The sequence below is a fragment of the Nerophis lumbriciformis genome, linkage group LG20 (genome assembly GCF_033978685.3).
Source record: "Nerophis lumbriciformis linkage group LG20, RoL_Nlum_v2.1, whole genome shotgun sequence".
NCBI lineage: Eukaryota > Metazoa > Chordata > Actinopteri > Syngnathiformes > Syngnathidae > Nerophis > Nerophis lumbriciformis.
This window is the reverse complement of record NC_084567.2, coordinates 29,058,204-29,079,055: the sequence shown is the minus strand read 5'-3', so window position 1 is coordinate 29,079,055 and position 20,852 is coordinate 29,058,204. Positions and strand designations below refer to the sequence as shown.

General features: G+C 40.2%; 1 protein-coding gene across 4 annotated transcripts in view; it reads left to right on the top strand.

Moving 5' to 3' along the window:
• cacna1bb (calcium channel, voltage-dependent, N type, alpha 1B subunit, b) overlaps window positions 1-20,852 on the top strand; it is a 439,095-nt gene that overhangs the window by 341,914 nt on the left and 76,329 nt on the right. For all 4 annotated transcript variants that reach the window (XM_061980760.2, XM_061980758.2, XM_061980759.2 and 1 more), the window contains exons 31-33: window positions 3,067-3,177; window positions 5,205-5,288; window positions 17,922-18,038. In XM_061980760.2, the coding sequence (XP_061836744.2) occupies window positions 3,067-3,177; window positions 5,205-5,288; window positions 17,922-18,038 (312 nt within the window). The remainder of the gene's footprint in view (window positions 1-3,066; window positions 3,178-5,204; window positions 5,289-17,921; window positions 18,039-20,852) is intronic.

The window sequence follows — 20,852 nt, the reverse complement described above, 5'->3', positions numbered from 1 at the left end:
TAACGATAAAGGTGAAGTTATAACACTGAAACGCCCACAGCTAGCGGCTTAAGTCCAGCCGCAGTCGACAGTGTTTTAGCTACTCAGTGGCCTAGTGGTTAGAGTGTCCGCCCTGAGATCGGTAGGTTGTGAGTTCAAATCCCGGCCGAGTCATACCAAAGACTATAAAAATGGGACCCATTACCTCCCTGCTTGGCACTCAGCATCAAGGGTTGGAATTGGGGGTTAAATCACCAAAATGATTCCCGGGCGCGGCCACCGCTGCTGCCCACTGCTCCCCTCACCTCCCAGGGGGTGATCAAGGGTGATGGGTCAAATGCAGAGAATAATCTCGCCACACCTAGTGTGTGTGTGACAATCATTGGTACTTTAACTTTAACTTTAAATCACTAATCCTCGCCTCCATGGCGACAAATAAAGTATGTTTCTTACAAGTATCATCCCTGCAGGACGAGGAATAGCTAAACATGCTTCACTACACACTGTAGCTCACCGGCATCAAAATGTAAACAAACGCCATGGGTGGATCTACACCTAACATCCACTGTAATGATACCAAGTACAGGAACGTATCTAGTCGATACTACTATGATTACGTCGATATTTTTTGGCATCTTCTTTCGTTTTAAAAAAAATTGTATTTTGTTTATAAACTCAGGAAATATGTCCCTGGACACATGAGGACTTTGAATATAACCAATGTATGATCCTGTAACTACTTGGTATCAGATTGATACCCAAATTTGTGGTATGATCTAAAACTAATGTAAAGTATCAAACAACAGAAGAATAAATTATTATTACATTTTAACAGAAGTGTAGATAAAACATGTTAAAAGAGAAAGTAAGCAGATATAAACAGTAAATGAACAAGTAGATTAATAATCCATTTACTACAGGGGTCTCAGACACGCGCCCCGCGAGACGTTATTTTGCGGCCCGCACCTTAATATGAAAATTTAATGTAAGCACGGCCCGCAAGTTTTATATGAATGGCGCTTGACAGCGTCATACTTGCCAACCATCCCGATTTTTCCGGGAGACTCCCGAATTTCAGGGCAACCATTCTCTCGAATGTCTTCACCCAAACAACAATATTAAGGGCGTGCCGTGATGTCACTGCTTTTAGCGCCCTTTACAACCTGTACAAACAGCGCGCCAGCCCAGTCACATGTTGTATTTGGCTTCTGTACACACGTAAGTGACTGCAAGACATACTTGGTCAACAGCCACACAGGTCACACTGAGGGTGGCGGTATAAACAAGTTTAACAATGTTACAAATATGCGCCACACTGTGAACCCACACCAAACAAGAATGACAAACACATTTCGGGAGAACATCTGCACCGTAACACAACATAAACACAACAGAACAAATACCCAGAATCCCATGCAGCCCTAACTCTTCCGAGCTGCAATATACACACCCGCTACCACCAAACCCCGCCCCCCCAACCCTGAACCCCACACATCAACCCCCCAGCGCTATCACGGCACGCCCTTAATATTATTGTCCGGGTGAAAATCGAGATAAATTCGGGGGAATGGTTGCCCCGGGAGATTGTCGGGAGGGGCACTGAAATTCGGGAGTCTCCCGGAAAAATCGTGAGGGTTGGCAAGTATGTTGCTAGGGCGGGATAGCCTTTCAAAGAAGGTGAAATCACACACAATTTTTTTAAGAAATCTTTTCTTGAAAAAAGCCTCACCCAGTTTCTGCATCCAGTGGCCCCCAGGTAAATTGAGTTTGAGACCCCTGATTTACTACCACTTGTCCTTAATAATTTTGACAAAATAATAGAATGGAAAATGACACAATATGTTACTGCATACGTTAGCAGCTAAATTAGGAGCCTTTGTTTGTTTACTTACTACTAAAAGACAAGTTGTCTTGTATGTTCACTAATTTATTTAAGGAAAAACTTGCAATAAGAAACATATGTTTAATGAATCGAAATATTTTTTTGTTAAAATAAAGCCAATAATGCAATTTTTTTGGTCCCCTTTATTTAGAAAAGTATTGAAAAGTACCGAAAAGTATCGGAATACATTTTGGTACCGGTACCGGTATCAAAATATTGGTATCGGGACAACACTAGCATACGCTGTTTTTTTAGTAGAAAATCCACACAACTCTAGTTCCATGAAGACCCTGATCTCCAATCGGCACCCAAAATGTGGTCCCAATTATTTAGAGAAGTACCAAAAAGTATCGACACTAGTACTTACTGTCCTTCCAATTAAACAAAAAAAGTTATTAACGACAACAACAATATGTGACTGCAAAAATTACCGCATACATTTTAAATTGACCTGTTATCAGGTTTGTCATGGTGGCATTTACACTAGAGAAGGGATTCCTATGGCTCCTCTCCTGGGTGGATTTCACTTGAGAGGAAGAGGCTGGGTTAATCATTTGGCAATGCTGTCTGCTGAAAATGATGAAAAGCGGCACTCTACATAGCAACTGACCCTGTGGTCAAAGTTGGAATTGCCACAAAACACACATTAAGTTATTCAACCCTGCCACCTGGCGACTAAAGTCGCCAGGTGGCACATTTCGTCACATTTCATTTGTCAGGTAAACCACGACGAATGGGGCCATATGAATCCCCTTGCTACTGTAGGCTGTGCCTTTTTTTTAAAAAGGAAATACTAACAATGCTAACAGCTACAGTAGCATGTTAGCAGCTCTTGTGGCTCCATTGGGATGGAATGGTAACATTGTTGTTTCAATAGATCAATGTTTCATGCAAAATTTGATGATGATGATGCTGATGAATTCCGCCACACCTAGTGTGTGTGTGACTATCAGTCGTACTTTAACTTTAACTTTTAATATGTTTATAAGAACCACAACTTATAAATACTAATAGATCATTGTGATATATGGTATTCCTGGGGAAAACAATAATACACTCCAACCGAAAACCGTAATAGAAGTTAAGAATTGACTTGATAGATTGCTCAAATTAATGTAGAGATTCTAGAAACATGATTTTTTTCCCCTCACAAATATTTCATCAGCCACAGTGAACGTTTGTCCTTTTGTGCATTTCCTCCGCAGTTTTACGGCGCTCCAGACATTTACGAGTCCATGCTGAAATACTTGAACATCGTCTTCACTGCCCTCTTTACTCTGGAGTGCATCCTTAAAGTTATTGCATTTGGTCCACTGGTAAGAATGTGCTTCTGTTGCACCCTGCTTAAACTTTTTATTTAATTACCTCTTCCAGGAAACTGTGTAATTGCCGGGTTTGTGCGTTTTGTTTGTTTGTTGACGACGCCACACGTAAAACGTATTGGCGAATGTGGATGAACCGTTCAAGAAATGTGATTGGATATTGGGCCTTATCCGGATAATTACACATACGTAACTTAGACTTAGACTTATAAACCCCGTTTCCATATATTCCATATATATATATATATAAGAAATAATACTTGACTTTCAGTGAATTCTAGCTATATATATATATATATATATATATATATATATATATATTTATTTTATTATATATATATATATATATATATATATATATATATATATATATATATATATATATATATATATATATATATATTATTTACACATATATATATTATTTGCACATATACACACACATAACACTCATCTACTCATTGTTGAGTTAAGGGTTGAATTGTCCATCTTTGTTCTATTCTCTGTCACTATTTTTCTAACCATGCTGAACACCCTCTCTGATGATGCATTGCTGTGTGGCACAAACAAAAGTGCTTTCATCAAATGCACTAGAGTCTGGAATCTTCCATCTCTCCCTAGCATGGCCCAAAACCAGTCAATCTTTGCTTCCTGAGTAAGATCTTCACTGCCAAGCACTTGGTAGTCCACTACTTCTTCCCGGAAGCTATCCAGGTCCAATCGCAGCTGCGGCTTGGAACTTACAAGCGTATTTCTTCATCTTACTCGTCGTCGGCGTCGCCACGGCTATATCTTCCTCGTTCTTCTGCTTCGTCTCCTTGTTGTGTGCGCAGTTGTGCACTGCACTCTCTAAAAGCCCTAGATGTTATTGTCACATATGCATGTACAGTAGATGGCAGTATTGACCTATTTAAGAGTGTCACAACATTGCTGTTTACGGCAGACAAACTGCTTTACGGTAGACGAAAACGTGACTGCTGTTGTTGTGTGTTGTTACCGCGCTGGGAGGACGTTAATGAAACTGCCTAACAATAAACCCACATAAGAAACCAAGAACTCGCCCTCGATCATTCTACAGTTATAACGTCATTGGGCAGGCACGCTGTTTGTATTGTGGGAAAGCGGACGTAAAAACAGGCTGTGCTCACTCAGGTCCGCATGGAGCTGTAGGGGGCGTGGCCTCCAGCTCCGCCCGAATTTCGGGAGAAAATTTGTCCCGGGAGGTTTTCGGGAGAGGCGCTTAATTTCTGGAGTCTCCCGGAAAATCCGGGAGGGTTGGCAAGTATGGTTAACATACCAGGCACGTTCTCAGTTGGTTATTTATGCCTCATATAACGTACACTTATTCAGCCTGTTGTTCACTATTCTTTATTTATTTTAAATTGCCTTTCAAATGTCTATTCTTGGCGTTGGCTTTTATCAAATACATTTCCCCGAAAAATGCGACTTATACTCCAGTGCGACTTATATATGTTTTTTCCTTCTTTATTATGCATTTTCAGCCGGTGCGACTTATACTGCAGAGCGACTTATACTCCGAAAAATACGATACATATTGATCATATCATGGGTGATTTTGTTATTATTATTTTTTTTGCAGAAATAAAACATTTAAAGCTTGATCCATGGTTATCGAATTGAGGTCTCAAATGGAAAAACAAAGGTGCAAAATAAATCTTACCAATAAAAAAGGAAGGGTTCAAAGATAGATTGCATTTTTCTACACGGAGCCAACTGATCCAAGGTGTTTCCTTCTCCATGTTGCATTTCTAAATTTGCTCTTCTCACACACAACTTTACCTGTTTTGTTGTATAACTGCGACCGATGGCTCAGGTGTGCTGTTGATAGCGCTCCACACCACACTCCTATTCACCTACTTATGTTAATACCAACATTTGAGCATTCTTTGAGTAAAACGGCTAAGAAAACGCTGAAAGCCGTCATATAATCCTACAACATGAGGTATTTTAGACCACAATTTGACTGCAATGCTAATCCACTGTATTGTTTTCCTTTTCAGAACTACCTGAAAGCAGCCTGGAATGTGTTTGACTTTGTGACAGTGCTAGGGAGCATAACAGACATCGTGGTAACAGAGGTGAAGGTAAGACCTGCAGTAGGAATTACAACAATACATTAGGGGTGTCCACATTTTATACAGAACAATTTGTCACTTTGAGGGCCATTTACATAGATTATGTACTGTACATGAAAAATGCTCAAACCAATTCAAAATGGGTCATTACAGTCGCGATCAAAAGTTTACCTGCACTTGTAAAGAACATAATGTTAAAGTTATAGTTAAAGTACCAATGACTGTCACACACACACTAGGTGTGGCGAAATTATTCTCTGCATTTGACCCATCACCCTTGATCACCCCCTGGGAGGTGAGGGGAGCAAATGTCATGGCTGTCTTCAGTTTCCAATAACATGGACAAAGATAAGACCTTCTGGAGGAAAGTTCTGTGGTCAGATGAAACAAAATTTGAGCTGTTTGGCCACAATACCCAGCAATATGTTTGGAGTACAAAAGGTGAGGCCTTTAATCCCAGGAACACCAAACCTACAGCCAAGCATGGTTTGGTAGAATTATGATCTGGGCCTGTTTTACTGCCAAAGGAACTGGTGCTTTAAAGGGGAACATTATCACCAGACCTATGTAAGCGTCAATATATACCTTGATGTTGCAGAAAAAAGACCATATATTTTTTTAACCGATTTCCGAACTCTAAATGGGTGAATTTTGGCGAATTAAACGCCTTTCTAATACTCGCTCTCGGAGCGATGACGTCACAACGTGACGTCACATCGGGAAGCAATCCGCCATTTTCTCAAACACCGAGTCAAATCAGCTCTGTTATTTTCCGTTTTTTCGACGGTTTTCCGTACCTTGGAGACATCATGCCTCGTCGGTGTGTTGTCGGAGGGTGTAACAACACGAACAGGGACGGATTCAAGTTGCACCAGTGGCCCAAAGATGCGAAAGTGGCAAGAAATTGGACGTTTGTTCCGCACACTTTACCGACGAAAGCTATGCTACGACAGAGATGGCAAGAATGTGTGGATATCCTGCGACACTCAAAGCAGATGCATTTCCAACGATAAAGTCAAAGAAATCTGCCGCCAGACCCCCATTGAATCTGCCGGAGTGTGTGAGCAATTCAGGGACAAAGGCCCTCGGTAGCACGGCAAGCAATGGCAGCAGTTTGTTCCCGCAGACGAGCGAGCTAAACCCCCTGGATGTCTTGGCTCACACCGTCCCGAAGATGATCAAGAGAAGAATATCGACCCTAGCTTCCCTGGCCTGCTGACATGAGGGTATGTCTACAGAATATATTAATTGATGAAAATTGGGCTGTCTGCACTCTCAAAGTGCATGTTGTTGCCAAATGTATTTCATATGCTGTAAACCTAGTTCATAGTTGTTAGTTTCCTTTAATGCCAAAAAAACACATACCAATCGTTGGTTAGAAGGCAATCGCCGAATTTGTCCTCGCTTTCTCCCGTGTCGCTGGCTGTCGTGTCGTTTTCGTCAATTTCGCTTGCATACGGTTCAAACCGATATGGCTCAATAGCTTCAGTTTCTTCTTCAATTTCGTTTTCGCTACCTGCCTCCACACTACAACCATCCGTTTCAATACATGCGTAATCTGTTGAATCGCTTAAGCCGCTGAAATCCGAGTCTGAATCCGAGCTAATGTCGCTATAGCTTGCTGTTCTTTCCGCCATGTTTGTTTGTGTTGGCTTCACTATGTGACGTCACAGGAAAATGGGCGGGTGTATATAACGATGGTTAAAATCAGGCACTTTGAAGCTTTTTTTAGGGATATTGCGTGATGGGTAAAATTTTGAAAAAAACTTCGAAAAATATAATAAGCCACTGGGAACTGATTTTTAATGGTTTTAACCATTCTGAAATTGTGATAATGTTCCCCTTTAAATGGGACAATGAAAAAGGAGGATTACCTCCAAATTCTTCAGGACAACCTAAAATCATCAGCCAGGAGGTTGGGTCTTGGGCGCAGTTGGGTGTTCCAACAGGACAATAACCCCAAACACATGTCAAAAGTGGTAAAGGAATGGCTAAATCAGGCTAGAATGAAGTTTTTATAATGGCTTTCCCAAAGTCCTGACTTACACTTGTGGACAATGCTGAAGAAACAAGTCTATGTCAGAAAACAAACAAATTTAGCTGAACTGCCCTAATTTTGTCAAGAGGAATGGTCAGAAATTCGCCCAGAAGCTTGCCAGAAGCTTGTGGATGGCTACTAAAAGCGCCTTATTGCAGTGAAACTTGCCAAGGGACATGTAACCAAATATTAACATTCCTGTATGTATACTTTTGACCCAGCAGATTTGGTCACATTTTCAGTAGACCCATAATAAATTCATAATATGGACTGGACTTTCACAATATTATGTCAGACCCACTCGACATCCATTGCTTTCGGTCTCCCCTAGAGGGGGTGGGGGTTACCCACATATGCAGTCCTCTCCAAGGTTTCTCATAGTCATTCACATCGACGTCCCACTGGGGTGAGTTTTTCCTTGCCCTTATGTGGGCTCTGTACCGAGGATGTCGTTGTGGCTTGTGCAGCCCTTTGAGACACTTGTGATTTAGGGCTATATAAATAAACATTGATTGATTGATTGATTGATAAACGAACCAAACTTCATGAATGTTTTTTGTGAACAACAAGTATGTGCTCCAATCACTCTATCACAAAAAAAATAAGAGTTGTAGAATCGATTGGAAACCCAAGACAGCCATGGCATTATGTTCTTTACAAGTGTATGTAACTTTTGATCGCGACTGTATATGCAGTGGCGGTTTTAGATATGGGCCACATCAGCAATCTCTAGGGTCACCGTAAAGATTAGTGGAAGGAAGATTTCTATTTATTTGTGCTAGGCGCTTGTTTGGTCATCAGGTGTGTGTGTGTGTCTACCGACAACCCATACTACTAATGTAACACTTATAATACTGTCTCGTACCCTTTTTGTATTTAGGTGAGGCAGTGCAGTTATTTTCAACGGCAATACTTGGACAGAAGGGACAATTGGGCCGGATCAGACCGATTCTAGATTCCTAGTAGCCTATAGGATGTGCAGCAACAAAGGACAACAAGTTGCTTATTTTTAAAGTTAAACTGTGCACAAAAACATATAAATAGAGCGCTCTTGAATAAAAATAACATTTAAATACAAAATAGACTTTAAATGTTTTAGTCCGTCGCTCTAAAATGTATGTCTATTCTTTGGCTTTGACAGTAGGCTTGCTCGTTCGTTATGTCCCTGGACACATGAGGACTTTGAATATGACCAGTGTATGATCCTGTAACTACTTGGTATTGGATTGATAGCCAAATTTGTGGTATCATCCAAAACTAATGTAAAGTATCAAACAACAGAAGAATAAGTGATTATTACATTTTAACAGAGGTGTAGATAGAACATGTTAAAAGAGAAAGTAAGCAGATATTAACAGTAAATGAACAAGTAGATCAGTGGTTCTTAACCTGGGTTCGATCGAACCCTAGGGGTTCGGTGAGTCGGGCTCGGGCGTTCGGCGGAGGTCAAGACACACCCGACTCTTCGTGTAAATAAAAACTTCTCCCTATCGACGTACTACAGATACGGCAACAGCAGAAGTCACACTGATTTGCAGGTGTGTAATTTGTTGTGAGTTTATGCACTGTGTTGGTTTTGTTCTTTGAACAAGGTGATGTTCATGCACGGTTCATTTTGTGCACCAGTAAAAAAACATGGTAACATTTTAGTATGGGCAACATATTCACCATTAATTAGTTGCTTATTAACTTACAAATTAGTCACATATTGGCTCTTAACTAGTCATTATTAAGTACTTATTAATGCCTTATTCGGCATGGCCTTATTATAACCCTAACCCTCTAACCCTAACCCTAACCAAATAACTCTAAATTAAGTCTTTGTTACTTAGAATATGTTCTAATAGTGTCCAAAAAACTCTAAATTAAGTCTTTGTTAATTAGAATATGTTCCCCATACTAAAGTGTTACCAAAAACATATAACTTTGTCTTGAATTTGAAAAAAAAAAAAAAAAAAAAAAAAATTTTCACAAAAGAAGGGTTCGGTGAATGCGCATATGAAACTGGTGGGGTTCGGTCATACTTGCCAACCTTGAGACCTCCAATTTCGGGAGGTGGAGCGGGGGCGCTGGGCGTGGTTGGGGACGTGGTTAAGAGGGGAGGATTATATTGACAGCTAGAATTCACCAAGTCAAGTATTTCATATATATATATATATACATCCTGAAAATATGCAAACAAAACTGTGTTTAGATAATTGATACTTCAAACTTGCATAGATAAATATTAAGGAATATAACATAACTTGGCTTCTGAGAGCTTCAAAATGTAATGAATAAAATGTTAAAGTTGTTGATAAACAAGCAATTATTTTAATAATTAAATATGGTCATTTTAAATGAATTATTATGATCATTTAAAATTAATTATTTCAAATATGTTTATTTTAATGTATAATTCTATGGCTGAATGTAATAAGGAGTCAGAAAAAATACAAATAACAATATAATTAATTTTGATGTTTTTAGCAAAATATAGTAAAAATGTTTTATTTTTATTTTTTTAATTAATATATACATTTATTTTTAGGTAAGATAAACATAATAATACAATTTATCTCTAGTCTGGATGATTTAGTTCTTGTCATCCTGTTGTCCTCCCGTCAAAAAGGCTGTCCTCACTCAGGTCCGCATGTAGCTGGAGGGGGCGTGGCCTCCAGCTCCGGCTGAAAATCGGGAGATTTTCGGGAGAGTATTTGTCCCGGGAGGTTTTCGAGAGAGGCGCTGAATTTCGGGAGTCTCCCGGAAAATTCGGGAGGGTTGGCAAGTATGGGTTCGGTACCTCCAACAAGGTTAAGAACCACTGAAGTAGATTAAAAATTCATTTTCTACCACTTGTCCTTAATAATTTTGACAAAATAATAGAATGAGAAATGACACAATATGTTACTGCTTACGTCACCAGACTAATTAGGAGCCTTTGTTTGTTTACTTACTACTAAAAGACAAGTTGTCTTTTATGTTCACTATTTAATTTAAGTACTAAGTTGCAATAAGAAGCATGTTTAATGTACCCTAAGATTTTTTGTTAAAATAAAGCCAATAATGCAATTTTTTCTGGTCCCCTTTATTTAGAAAAATACCATAAAGTATCGAAATAATGTAGGTATCGGTACCAAAATATTGGTATCGGGACAACACTAGCGCACACTATGTCCTATACAAAATATATTTGCAGTCAGTCATATCATTTTTTTTGATCACTTCAAAAGTACTGAGAACATGACCTTACATGGTAGTTACGGCCATGTTTGTGTGGTTACGGTCTCAGTTTTACGTAATCGACATGGAATTGGTTCTATCCAAAGTCAGCTTTCTGTGTTTCTCTCACCAGCCTTAACGTCTTTTCTCAGCAGGACTCTGTCTGGATGTTTTGGCTGACTTTCTCCTCATGTGATTGTTGGTGTGTGATTGTGGCCTCTTTTCTCTCACGTTCATGTCTCTGTTTTTCTTTGTCGCATTCTGCACTCTCTGCTGTGTCTTTGCTGGCGCCTGTGCCCTCACTCTCCCCCCTCCTGTCACCACTGACATAAAGACGGTAAGTGGGCTTATTCTGCCGGCTCTTTCTAGATCCTCTGCCGGTGGCTTGTTTTCTTCGCTTTGAAAAGTCTCTGAAATGTGAGACTAAATGTCTTTAAAAAGTGTTTCTTTAATGCAACATGGTACAGTGAAGTAAGACATCATGGCATGACCTTGTACTTCACTTAGTTACAAGTCATCTGTAGGTTGGGAGATTTATTCTAACTGAATTCAACAAAAAATACTGGGGAAAAAACACAATAATTACCTGTTACAGATTAATTAGTAATTGACTCAGTGAAGTATTTGATGACCAACCAGACAACAAGACTTCTGACATTCACAGATCGGTTTTTGAATGCACCATCTGTAAGAAGGAGAACAGTGTATCCTTAGTCTGGAGTTCAATGCATGCATTATTTTCACCTAATGAAGTATTCTGTATTAAATAGTATAGTAGTATAGTTTTCTGAGAAAAGTGAGCGACCACCTCAGTATTACCGTATTTTTCGGACTATAAGGCGCACTTAAAAGTCTTTCATTTTCTCAAAAATCGACCAAAAATAACCCGGTGCGCCGAATATACGGAATAATTCTGGTTGTGGATACCGACCTCGAAGCTATTTTATTTGGTACATGGTGTAAGGATAAGTGTGACCAGTAGATGGCAGTCACACATAAGAGATACGTGTAGACTGCCGGATGACGCCAATAAACAACACCACAACTTTAAATGTTCCATTGAGAATATACAAACCCCGTTTCCATATGAGTTGGGAAATTGTGTTAGATGTAAATATAAACGGAATACAATGATTTGCAAATCATCTTCAACCCATATTCAGTTGAATACGCTACAAAGACAACATATTTGATGTTCAAACTGATAAACATTTTTTATTTTTTTTGCAAATAATCATTAACTTTAGAATTTGATGCCAGCAACACGTGACAAAGAAGTTGGGAAAAGTGGCAATAAATACTGATAAAGTTGAGGAATGCACTTATTTGGAACATCCCACAGGTGAACAGGCAAATTGGGAACAGGTGGGTGCCATGATTGTGTATAAAAGTATATTCCATGAAATGCTCAGTCATTCACAAACAAGGATGGGGCGAGGGTCACCACTTTGTCAACAAATGCGTGAGCAAATTGTTGAACAGTTTAAGAAAAACCTTTCTCAACCAGCTATTGCAAGGAATTTAGGGATTTCACCATCAACGGTCCGTAATATCATCGAAGGGTTCAGAGAATCTGGAGAAATCACTGCACGTAAGCAGCTAAGCCCGTGACCTTCGATCCCTCAGGCTATACTGCATCAACAAGCGACATCAGTGTGTAAAGGATATCACCACATGGGCTCAGGAACACTTCAGAAACCCACTGTCAGTAACTACAGTTGGTCGCTACATCTGTAAGTGCAAGTTAAAACTCTCCTATGCAAGGCGACAACCGTTTATCAACAACACCCAGAAACGCCGTCGGCTTCGCCGGGCCTGAGTTCATCTAAGATGGACTGATACAAAGTGGAAAAGTGTTCTGTGGTCCGACGAGTCCACATTTCAAATTGCTTTTGGAAACTGTGGACGTCGTGTCCTCCGGACCTAAGAGGAAAAGAACCATCCGGATTGTCATAGGCGCAAAGTTTAAAAGCCAGCATCTGTGATGGTATGGGGGTGTATTAATGCCCAAGACATGGGTAGCTTACACATCTGTGAAGGCGCCATTAATGCTGAAAGGTACATACAGGTTTTGGAGCAACATATGTTGCCATCCAAGCAACGTTACCATGGACGCCCCTGCTTATTTCAGCAAGACAATGCCAAGCCACGTGTTACATCAACGTGGCTTCATAGTAATAGAGTGCGGGTACTAGACTGGCCTGCCTGTAGTCCAGACCTGTTTCCCATTGAAAATGTGTGGCGCATTATGAAGTCTAAAATACCACAACGGAGACCCACGGACTGTTGAACAACTTAAGCTGTACATCAAGCAAGAATGGGAAATAATTCCACCTGGGAAGCTTAAAAAATGTGTCTCCTCAGTTCCCAAACGTTTACTGAGTGTTGTTAAAAGGAAAGGCCATGTAGCACAGTGGTGAACATGCCCTTTCCCAACTACTTTGGCACGTGTTGCAGCCATGAAATTCTAAGTTAATTATTATTTGCAAAAAAAAAATAAAGTTTATGAGTTTGAACATCAAATATCTTGTCTTTTTAGTGTATTCAATTGAATATGGGTTGAAAAGGATTTGCAAATCATTGTATTCCGTTTATATCTAACACAATTTCCCAACTCATATGGAAACGGGGTTTGTAGAACATTACACACGGCGCTCAAAAATCTGTCAAAATGTTTTAGTACGACTTTGGTAAGCTATGAAGCCGCAGCGCTTGATGGATTGTCAACATACAAGTATTATTATGGTGTGTGTATAAGGACCGCAACATGTCACCCATTAGCAGACATATTATCTGCCGTTTTGCAATATTATGCAAAACCAACTTTTCTTACCTTCTGGTACCTGCTGATCTGTATTTGGGATCTGCATAAGTCCTGAAAATTTGATAGAAATAGAACATTTGCGTGTGTCCGCCATTGTAGTCAACAAGCGTCTTCTTTTTCTCTATCTTCTTGTTATGGGACATTCATCCTCCGCTGTTGACATTTCTAATATGAAGTAGCGTAAAGTTCTAACTTGTATCTCGCTATGGAAGCGCTAAAAATGACCAGTGTAGTGGGTTTACATAATTCACCCACGGAACTTTAGTTATTAGAGATGACGGGTTTTACTAGATTTTACTAGATTTTACTAGCGAGCCACGGATGAGGAGATGCTGCCCCCGTTATTGATTGAAGTAAAGTCTGAATGTCATTAAAACAGTTAGCTCCATCTTTTGACACTTCTTCCACTCCCGAGTACCTCGAGTAACTGATTACATCACAGCTTTTTAGCAGGAGTTTGTTTATTGTTGCGTTCTCGTTTACCTCGTAAATAATTGCATTCCCCCCCCCCCCCCCCCTCTGTGTCGGATCCTGAAATAAGTTTGTTTTTTAAACACATTTTGCAGCGTGCAGACACTTGTGTTACATCTTTTGTCGCAAAAACCGAACCAATGACGTCTCTATTCTTTTCAACAAACTCATCGCTCTCCTTCGCCTTAGCAGTTGCCATGTTCAGGGACAGATGCGGAAGGAGATTTTTACAACAAAGTTCAAAAGCTTAGTGATATATCAGATGTATCAGATTGTAGGTGGGGTTTTTTTTACCCTTCGCATTCATATTTTTTTGAATTTTTGTTGCGTTTCGCATGATTGTAAAATATGTCGATCGAGGAGGGGGGGTGTGACATATTTGTTGTCAATATTCAGTGTTTTATCGTTCATAGTTAATATTATAAATCCTACATTCTTCATTTTCATGTACATTCTGGGTGTCTCATTCAGTAAAAAATATATAAATTCCATTCCAGTTTTTAAGGCGGTCTGTCATAACCTTTTTAGCATTCAATTAGACATTATTGTGAGGTTTTGTATTAATGTTCCTAAAAATAGATAAATTTTTTTTCTCTGAATTTGGCCCCCGAGTCAACATAATTGCCCAGGCCTGATTCAAGGTAACCCTCTGGCATCAAACTTCCCGTTTTTGAGAAAATAAAAGCCAAACTTATTTTAAATAATCTCTGTCATTAGGATTTAATTGCATCCCCCCTTTGTGTCGGATCCTGAAATAAGTTTGTTTGTCTTTTTAAACACATTTTGCAGCGTGCAGACACTTGTGTTACATCTTTTGTCGCAAAAACCGAACCAATGACGACTCTATTCTTTTCAACAAACTCATCGTTCTCCTTCGGCTTAGCAGTTGCCATGATCAGGGACAGATGCGGAAGGAGATTTTTACAACAAAGTTCAAAAGCTTAGTGATGTATCAGATATATCAGATTGTAGGTGGGTTTTTTTACCCTTGCATTCATATTTTTTTGCATTTTTGTTGCGTTTCGCTTGATTGTAAAATATGTCGATCGAGAGGGGGTGTGTGACACATTTGTTGTCAATATTCAGTGTTTTATCGTTCATAGTTAATTTTATAAATCCTACATTCTTTACTTTCATGTACTTTCTGGGTGTCTCATTCAGTAAAAAAAAATTAAATTCCGTTACGGTTTTTAAGGCGGTCTGTCATAACCTTTTTAGCATTCAATCAGACATTATTGTGAGGTTTTGTATTAATGTTCCTAAAAATAGATACATTTTTTTTCTCTAAATGTGGCCCTCGAGTCAACATAATTGCCCAGGCCTGATTCAAGGTAACCCTCTGGCATTAAACTTCTAGTTTTTGAGAAAATAAAAGCCAAACTTATTTTAAATCATCTCTGTCATTAGGATTTAATTGCATGATTTATGGACAATAAATCATTCCTACCTTCACGTTTCCGTCCGGAGTTTTCCGTCTGCATTCCTGGGAAAACGACCCCGCAGTAAGCTGCGTAAACCCCGCCGTGACAGAATGATGCCAGCCTGACTGACTGGCAAAGGCAGGCTTAAATAATGCCTCTGATTAGGTAAGCGGGCGAACACTAATCAGAGACAGGTGAACACAATGAGCAACCAAAACAAACTCGGAGGTGTCGCAAACAGGAACTTAAAGAGTCCAAAACTAACAGAAAAAACAAAAACATGATCCGGACCACGGATCATGACAGTAGGAATTGGGGGCTAGCTGAGGAGCAGGAACAGGAACTGGTGCTAGCCGAGGAGCAGGTGTTCAAAACTAACAGAAAATACAAAAATATGATCCGGAGCACGGATCATGACAAAACAGACCTGAATAGACCCTCTCATCGGCAGTGCGCCTTTTAATCCGGTGCGCCTTTTGGTCCGGAAAATTCGGTGCATTAGAGGAACTTGTTTATGATCTGAAGGGAGCTGAGACCAAAGCCGCAGTCACCAAGAAATCCTTTGATAGCACACTTATCTGGAATTGATTGACAACCTGCTGTACTCACAAGGTCTATACCTGCTCCAGAAGCTGAATGAACATCTGAATGATTCAGATAAGGCTTGGGAGAATGTGTTATGGGCCAATGAGCGCAAATTAAGCTCTTTGGCATCAACATGACTTGCCTTGTTTTGTTTGGAGGCAGAGAAATGCTGACTGTGGCTCAGGTGATAAATCGGTTTCATGGAATAACTTGAGTTGTTTGTTGCAGACAATTCAAAAACAAAAAAGTCCTCTTTCTCCGGCACATTTTTTATTTCTTATTTCTTTCTTATCTATTTGCCAACAGTGGTGAATAATACAGACTTTATTTGCCATGGAGACCTGGGGCCGTATTTATCAAGCGTCTTAGAATTACTCCTAAGAAGTCTGCTAAGAGTTGACTTATGAGTAAAGAAATTCTTCGCTGAAAGCTGCACTTAAAAGTTAGTTATCAAGCGTCTTACTCACACTTTCAGCGAAGTGTAGGACTGAATCTTGAGTGTCACACTCAGAGCTGAATTACGACATTACTATGTGCCGTAAACGGAATTTTAGGTGACGTAATTTCTGTGTCCATAGAAATGACCAATCACGGAAGGGAATCCCTCGTCTAAGAATAAAGAAATATCTTAGAAATATTTAAGTGGACATTGGGAGTGTATATTTTGACAATAAACTACAAAATAATACAAAACAAACAAACAATATTGGCAATGAATCAAAAATAAATGTTTCCTTTCCAATTCATTTTCCCAGTGGCGAGATATCGAAGCATTGTGATGACCTTTAGTTCTGCTGTGAAAGCTCTGCTGCGTGATGTTGCTGATGAGACGACGCCCGTTATTAAATCTGTGACAAAAATAATACCCGCTCTGTCTAAACGATACCGTTTGATCAGCTGCTCGTCATCAAACAGAGCCAGGACATCCTTGTACCCTGAACGTTCGCGCACGTCTCTCTCGCCTCAGTGCCATCCCCCGCTGGCAACTCCTAACCACTTAGGACACCTCTCAAGGTCTCTTAAATATCGTGGAGAGTAAGAGTGATTCTTAGACTTAAGAAAGTTGATAAATAGCTTTTATTCTTAAATTTGAGAGTAGGACCAAATTTCGCAAATTCTCAGGACTTAAGATCTGTTGTGTAGGACTCGATGTTTCAATCCCCTAATGCATACTTGAGACACCTATGCGACTTTGTGGGATGGTCAAGTGAGTGAAGGCATCCTCTGGGTTATCAAGTGGGCGCCCCCCTTCCTTAGTGTTTCGCTGATAGGCCCACGACACCTCCAGAGGGTTCAGCAGTGAGTCCCAGCGTCCCAGGATCACTCCCTAGATGCCATCACTCACTTGAAAGCCCAGGTGGAGTCCCTTCGCTTGACCCACAGCCACTGACTCCCCTTTTCAGCGTCTTTTGAGAGGTCTTTCACTGCCTGCCGGTGGGCCTTCCCTCGCACTCCCATTTCCTTGAGGAGCCTGTATGTTGAGGTGGCCACGAACCCTCTGCAGCCTACTTCCACTGGGCGCACCCTTGCTTTCCAGCCTTGTTGTTGCGCATCGGCTGCAACCTCAGTGTACCTCAACTTCTTGCGCTCGTAGGCCTCCTCCATTGCACTCTCCCAGGGCACTGTGAGCTCTATGATGTACACAAGCCTGAGCAAAGCTGACCACAGAACAAGACAAGACACTGCAAGACACTTTAGCACCTTGTTGTGCCGCCAGGTGTAACGGCCCTGGGTGAGGCTGGTCTTGCAGCCCAACAGGATGGCTTAAATGTAAAATGGCACTCTAAGACGCTTGATAAATACGGCCCCTGACTGTAGTTGTCCTAATACTTGGTAAACAACCCTGAATGAACACAGATTATGGTTTGTTAGAGGTAGAGATAGAGGTGTGCAATGTCAGATTAAACCTTAATTGTTAACATGATGCAGGTGAGATAGCTAATGACAGACCTGCTTTGTACTTTAATGATCTTGCATTTGCATATTGTTGTTTATTTAGACTTTAGAGGCTTAAAGTCAAGTACACTTTATTCCTTCAGGGAGAAAGATAGTCGTCTGATTGTATCTGTGAACATTTTCTTTTTCCTGTTTGTCTCCCTCAGGACAAGATGATTAACTTGAGCTTTCTGAGGCTGTTCAGAGCGGCTCGGCTCATCAAACTGCTGCGACAAGGCTACACCATTCGCATTTTATTGTGGACTTTCGTCCAGTCCTTCAAGGTGAATAAACAAAAGCATGAATGATGTGTTTACAAAGGCCTAAAAGTAATAATGGCTTGGAGGCACGGCAGGTTGATAACATTGACTGACTGTGCAACGGACCAACTTTATACATTCAGTGCAGATAATTATCACATTTAAGAGAGTAATAAAGGGCTGCCAGGACGCACTCCTCTTTTGCCGCAAAATGACGACAAAATAGCTCTCACAACACTGCAGTTGGATTTTATTTACACTCTAAATCCCTTAGGACACATGCAGAGGTAAATGCTAAATACAGCTGAGGGGATTTAGTGCAGGTTTAATGGCAGTTGTGAGAGCTTTTAAGCTGAACTGAAATGGAAAGTCACTGCCGGGTTAGAAGGTGGCAGCTAAACAAAAAATGTCAGCCTCTTCCCAAATTGGTATTTGAAAACATCTGCAGGTGAAGGCTTAGGTTGCTAAATATTTAGGGCCTGATCTAATAAGATCCGGATAACAAGTACTAAATAGTGTGTGCAAACTAGGGATGGGCACCGTTTACATTTGAACAATCAGTTGATACCAATTCCAGATACCTGCGAATCGATACAGGTAGACTTAGACTTGGACTTAGACAAACTTTAATGATCCACAAGGGAAATTGTTCAACACAGTAGCTCAGTTACAATGATGGAAAGTGTAAGGCTGGAAAGGACAATGCAGGTATAAATAGACTAATATAGCGATAAAAAATCTAACATATATACAAATATATACATAATATGTGTACAGAATAATATATATACAGATATATTATATTATGTCTATAACATATATACAATATATACCAATCACCATGTACAATATTACAGTATATACAGTATATGTGACAGCAGCAGCATAAAATAGAGAGTAGATCCAGCAGGAAATAGAAAATTGACATTATAAACATTATAAACAAAGAGAAGGTACTAAAGTGTACCAATTTTCGGCACTTTTGTGTATTGAAAAATATTAATTGTTTTTGGCAACAAAATCTCATTTTTTATTGCAGTATTTTAAAATAAGCTTATTGTGATAACTGCTGTCCATTTGTTGTAGCCTCTTTTATTATCATTGTGTTATCATTTGCAAGTATAGCATTAAATAGCAATTACAGTTAAAGGTCCAAGATGTTAGATGGCAGTAGTGTATAGTTCATGGTCTGTTTTTTGTTGTTGCTGTGTCCTAAAAAGTGTTAAAACTCTTAAGTATTGTACTTATCACGCACCAACTGTTTAAATAAGAATGTTTCGGGTGATCTTCTAAGACTGTGTGTACAATTGATAGCCAGTACAAAACGTGCCTCTTGGTTGGTTGTAGTTTGCATCAACAAACTTGGAGGTGTTTAAATCCATCCGTCCATCCATTTTCTACCGCTTGCGTCGCCACCTCATCACCTTGTAAAATCGCTATTGTCAACCAGTAGCATGTCAACAGCAAAGTTAGTGTATATTAGCATCAAGCTAGCGCATTTAGGAAAAAATTGAATCTGACTTTACTAATGATCGTACTTGCCAACCCTCCCGATTTTCCCGGGAGACTCCCGAATTTCAGTGCCCCTCCCGAAAATCTCCCGGGGCAACCATTCTCCCGAATTTCTCCCGATTTCCACCCGGACAACAATATTGGGGGCGTGCCTTAATGGCACTGCCTTTAGCGTCCTCTCTCACCTGAAACCTTCACCTTTTAACAGCCGCATGTTGTCCAGGCGTCCGCTTTTTCTCCATATAAACAGCGTGCCGGCCAAGTCATATAATAATGTAGCGTTGGACGGGTTTAACAATAGTCTTTACTCGAAGATGTCAAGAAATGCTGACACATTGTATGATCTTTTAACTGGTTTAATGATAACGTTAATTTCAAGCACCCACACCCACACACAAGTGAATGCAAACGCATACTTGGTCAACAGCCATACAGGTCACACTGAGGGTGGCCGTATAAACAACTTTAACACTGTTACAAATATGCGCCACACTGTCAACCCACACCAAACAAGAATGACAAACACATTTCGGGAGACCATCCGCACCGTAACACAATACAAACACAACAGAACAAATACCCAGAACCCCTTGCAGCACAACTCTTCCGGAAAGAAATACGCTTGCAAGTTCCAAAATGATTGGAAAAAAGAATTTCATTTCATCCAGGACAGCTCAAAGGGGAAGGGGTATGCTGCTTGCACCTCAACCCCACCCCTCCTACCTCGCCACCCCCCCGCCCCCCAACCCTCCCATCTCCCGTATTCGGAGGTCTCAAGGTTGGCAAGTATGCTAATAATGGAGAGGTTTTTAAAAAAAAAAATTTGAAAAATGCAACATTACCCAGAGGTCGTTTGGCCGAGCGAGCTCTCAGTTTTGTTCGCGTGATCACACCAAGCAAAGAGCCTGCTAAAAGTCGGCAACCGGGCATGACGTCACGCACAACCCAGTAATATGGCACCGTTTGATTTTTTCGTGAATCGCTGCCCAGTAGGACCGGCGGGATTTGGTCGGTGCCAAAAAAGTACCAGATTGGAGGGGGGGTACTAGGATGACAGGGGATGCAAAACAATAACAGTACAATACTTTTTCATAACATGGTCACTACTGCCTAGTTTTTCTTGTTATATTCTTATTTTACTGTTATATCTTTATTCTCATTGTTGGTTTTTATTTTTACTCTTATTGTAATATTTTTCTATTTTGTTTCCATTTATACCCCCACTATTTACTTTTTACTTTTTAAATTCGATCTCAATTCTGTACACTGCTGCTGGAATTTTAATTTTCCTGAGGGAACTCTCCTGAAGTAATCAATAAAGTACTA